Raw genomic sequence first — 4,904 nt, 5'->3', positions numbered from 1 at the left:
TAATTCTAAATTTAAATGGATTAAATGCCCCAATCAAAGACACAGGTAAATTGAATAAAAAGTCAAAACCCATCGGTACTCTGTATCCAGATCTATTTCACAAGCAACGACATACAAAAAAAAAAAAAAACAGGAGTTGTAACTTTTGTCTCTCACAAAATAGACTTTAATAGTAACAAAGACTAAAAGAAACAAAGAAGGACATTACACAATGGTAAAAGGATCAATGCAACAACAGGAGTTAATCATTATAAATATATATGCACCCAATACAGGAGCACCCAGATACATAAGACAAGTTCTTAATGACTTATAAAGAGACCTGGACTCCCGCACAATAATAGCGGGAGATTTTGACACCGCATTGTTAATATTCGACGGATCAACGACATAGAAAATGAATAGGGACATCTATGATTTGAACTTAGACCTGGAATTAGTAAACTTAGTGAATATTTATAGAATTCTTCACCCCAGGTCCACAGAACATACATTTTTCTCAGTATCACATTACACCTATTTTGAAAGTGACCACATAATCGGAAGTAAATCACTCTTCAGCATTTGCATAGCATTTCACAGACTTAAATGAAATATTGGTTGGCTGTTTGTTATTTTCTTCCCTTATTCCTTCATGTCTCCATTGTTAAGCACAATTATTGGCATAAAAGAGGTTTTTAATACCTATTTTTAGATTGCATTCCAGCCCGGGCAATAGAGCAAGAATCCTGTTCTCTCTCTGCCTTTTTCTTGCTCTTTCTTTCTTTCTCTCATAAAAAAAAAAAAAAAGGAATATTTTCTGGGGCTCTCATGTATAGCACGGTGTCTATAGCTAATAATACTGTACTGTTTAGTTGAAATTTGCTAACAGAGCAGATATTAAGTGTCTTTACTCCTGTCTCCCACCATACACACACAGTAACTCTGTATTGTGAGGGATGTGCTGGTTGATTGTGCTAATCATTACACAATGTATACACACATCAAATTAGGTTGTACACTTTGAACATATACACCTTTTATTTGTCAATTACACTTCAGCAAAGCTGGGGGAAAGTTTGTCATTTCCTTCAGAAACAAATTAGCATAATTCTCATGATTTATATATTCTTGTCACCTCTATGCCTTAAAAAAGAAAAAAAAAATTTCTTTTTCTTTTTTGAGACAGAGTCTGCTTCTGCCCAGGCTGGAGTGCAATGGCGTGATCTCAGCTCACTACAACCTCCACTTCCCGGATTCAAGTGATTCTCCTGCCTCAGCCTTCCGAGTAGGGATTACAGGCGCCCGCCACCACGCCTGGCTAATTTTTGTACTTTTAGTAGAAACAGGGTTTTACCATGTTAGCCAGGCTTGTCTCAAACTCCTGACCTCAGGTGATCTACCTGCCTCAGCCCCCCAAAGTGCTAGGATTACAGGCATGAGCCACCATGCCCAGCTTATATTGGGGTCTTGAGGCACCAGAGTAGACAGAAAGGTGCCAGGAGGGGTCCCTTATAAACACTGATTCTATTTTTTTATTTTTTTGAGATGGAGTTTCACTCTTGTTGCCCAGGCTGGAGTGCAATGGCGTGATCTCGGCTCACTGCAACCTCTGCCTCCCAGGTTCAAGCGATTCTCCCGCCTCAGCCTCCCTAGTAGCTGAGATTACAGGTATGTGCCACCATGCCCAGCTAATTCTGTATTTTTAGTAGAGACACAGTTTCTCCATGTTGGTCAGGCTGGTCTCAAACTCCCAACCTCAGTTGATCCACCTGCCTCAGCCTCCCAAAGTGTGGGGATTACATGCGTGAGCCACCGCGCCAGGCCAACACTGATTCTGAATCAACATCTGCATCCCTTCTCATCTGTTGAAGTCCCAGCTCTCACTCCTCCTGCAGCCCTGTGGCCGTACTTGTCCCCATACACACACCTCCAGCCCTTTCCAAGTTGGTGACAAAGTTGGTGACAAATTGTTCCATAGACTCAGCCCACTTGGAAGGTTGCTGCAGAGGCTCAGGACCCTTGCTCTACGGGTACCTGTGACATCACCAGTGGCCACAGTCCCTTGTGACCTCGTCACCTGGACAACCCAGCCCAGCTGGGCTGCAGCCACTCCCTCCAACCACCACAAGTAGCAAAGAGCATAGATGACCATAGGAGAGCCCTCGGTAGAGGCCAGCGCCACCAGCAGCCCCACACATGGCACTTCCGGGGTCCCCCCAGGCAACGTGGCTGACAACACTTCTAAGGACATCCCAGCAGGAGGGCCCCAAGGTCAGGTCCCACTCACAGCAGATGTCTTGGTGGTGAGCAGCTCTGCCACATCCACCGACCAGCAGGATGTTGATCAGGCCTCCTTCCAGACGGCCACTCCTGAGGCCATGTCAACATCTGGGGACAAAGACAAGGGTGCAGTTGTTCCAGAACATGACCAGAAGACACCTAGAAAAATCACAGCCCTGCTTCCTAGCCAAAACCCAGGTCCCCTGCAAACGTCTATGAGCCTCCAGAATCCAATGTGGGACACGCTGGGTCAAGACGCAAGGACAAATCAGAGTCTAGTGGTTTTCCCAAGTCACCTCCTGGGTAAGGACAAGACATTACAAACGGCAAGTGTTCCCAAGAGAGAGCCGGAGTCAGCCCCCTCTGCCCCGAGTGCTGAGCCACAGTCCACCCAGCACGTGGAGGCTCAGCCGGCCGCCGGGAGTGATGCTGATGAGGTCACAGCCGGTGCCGATGGCCAGGGTGGCCCTGAGGCCACTGGCACCACCAAGGCTGCAAAGGAGAAAGCTGAGTGTCCGAAGGCCCCACACCCTGACGCTGAAGCTTTGCCATCCGATGAGTCCCCGATGGCCATGGGGGAGAACGTGGTGGACAGCTTAGAAGACCTGCAGGTTTGGTTCTTCCCTCAGTCTCCAGCAGGCAATGTGCCCCCGTCACCTGGCCCCCACGAGGTGGCCCTGTGGTGGAGACCCCTCGACCCCAGCCTGTACATGGCCAGTGATGAGAACGGCTACGTGGGCTTCATGACCAGCCTGCTGGGCAGGGGCGAGGGCTCCATCAGCTCCCTGGCAGGTATCCTGGTGTGGTCCGAGACTGCCATGGGCATGGCCGTGGCCACGGGCTTCCTGGCCTCTGACCACAGCACTGAGGCAGGCCTGCTGCACAGCTCGGGGCCCAGCCTGCGCTCGGTCTCCAGCATGCTGGGAAGCGTCGGCTTGGCCTTCTTCTCCGGGCTGGTGTCCAGGACCGGCTTGGCCCTGCGCGCCATCGCCCACGTGCTGGAGACGGTGGAGCAGAGGACCATGGAGGGCGTCCGCTCAGCTATGCGCTATCTGACCAGCCACCTCACCGCACGCCGGGCCCATGCTGACCCCAACTACGATTAGAGCCCCGCACAGGAACCCCCGAAGGGCTGGTTCAGTGGCCTCCAGGGCCCCTGGGACCCTCACGCCCTGCTCCCTTGCCCACCTCTGCTCTGGACGGTTCCCCCAGCCCATGCAATAAACCACCAGCAAGCGTTTCTTTCTAAGCGCCAGTCTCCTCCCTTGGGTTGCAGTGAGCAACATGGTGACAGCACAGGGGGTCTGAGGGTGGGGTGGAAACAATGTCCCCTGAGGGTCTCTCAGGTTGTCCCATTCAGGGGCAAATGTGCAGGCAGAGAAGAGCCTGGGCACAGCTGGGGGCAGTGTGGGCAGGGGGTTCTCAGACCTGCAAAAACCTATTCCTACTGAACCTCCACCCAGGTAAGCTCCCAAGAAGACCTCCCTGGGGCCTAGGCTGGCCCTGCAGGCTCAAGCTGAGAGGCAGGAGAGGGCAGTGCAGTTGACAGCACTGAATCAAAGCACTGTGGGTTCAAACTCCAGTGCCAGCACTTGCCCTGGGCGAGTCATGTCACTCTCAGCCTACTTAGCTGTAGAACAGAGAGAATAAATCCACACCACAATGCTGCTGTAAGACAGAGGGAAGCGATGCAGGTTATAATGCATGGTGTCTTCTGGCGCTTGATAAGCCACACACCGTGGCTGCCATTATCATTCTCCCTGGGGGGCTGGGGGTGCACAGGGAGCAGGAGTCTAAGCAAACCAACTGTCCCAGCTTGCATCGGACTAAGGGAGTTTCTGGGTTGTAGGACTTCCATATTTACAACCAGAAAACCCCAGGCAAACTAGGATGAGTTGCTCACTTTAGACCCAGGTCTCCTTCCATGGTACTTACTCTTGTCTGTGAAGATACACATCTGGAAAAGCAGTAGCAAGGTCAGGCCTTGAGTGCAGCAATGGGGCAGTCATCTGCTTTGGAAGCCATCAGCCCACACTCTGGCTAGACCCTGTGCAGCACCCGGCAGCATAACCTGGTGAGTGATGCCCCAGCTGGATGTCTGCTCCCATCCCGCCCTCAGTGAGTGCCCTCAGTAGCTCTCACCCTCGCGCCTTCATGTGTAGCCCTGGCCTTGGATCATTCACTTGCCCTTCCTGGTTCCCACCAGGGTCTCCCAATGGGAACCCTGGGGCCACAGCTAGTCAACTGATGGGTTGTTTGACCTACATAGTTTCTCAAATTGTAAACTAATCTCTAGCATTTAAAAAATAGATTTTGGCCGGGCACGGAGGCTCACGCCTGTAATCTAAGCACTTTGGAGGCCAAGGTGGGCGGATTACCTGAGGTCGGGAGTTCAAGACCAGCCTGACCAACATGGTGAAACCCCATCTTTAAAAAAAAAAAAGTAAAAAATAGATTTTACAGCAGGGTGGGGTGGCTTATACCTGTAATCCCAGCACTTTGGGAGGCTGAGGTGAGCAGATCACCTGAGCTCAGGAGTTCAAGACCAGTCTGGCCAACATGGTGAAACCCCATCTCTACTAAAAATACAAAAAAATTAGCAGTATGTAGTGTTGCACACCTGTAATCCTAACGACTCAGGA

The 4,904-nt window shown here is 50.8% G+C and overlaps 1 protein-coding gene across 1 annotated transcript; it reads left to right on the top strand.

Moving 5' to 3' along the window:
* Positions 1 to 2,090: 2,090 nt before the first annotated feature.
* On the top strand, positions 2,091 to 3,503 carry TEX44 (testis expressed 44). Its single transcript, XM_012434046.2, has one exon. It carries the CDS (start codon positions 2,127 to 2,129, stop codon positions 3,366 to 3,368), a length of 1,242 nt encoding a protein of 413 aa, XP_012289469.2. The 5' UTR covers positions 2,091 to 2,126; the 3' UTR covers positions 3,369 to 3,503.
* Positions 3,504 to 4,904: the final 1,401 nt, after the last annotated feature.

Source organism: Aotus nancymaae, unplaced genomic scaffold, assembly GCF_030222135.1.
Source record: "Aotus nancymaae isolate 86718 unplaced genomic scaffold, 86718_ANA_hifiasm-v0.15.2.pri h1tg000008l, whole genome shotgun sequence".
Taxonomy (NCBI): domain Eukaryota; kingdom Metazoa; phylum Chordata; class Mammalia; order Primates; family Aotidae; genus Aotus; species Aotus nancymaae.
This window is presented reverse-complemented; position numbering and strand designations above follow the sequence as displayed.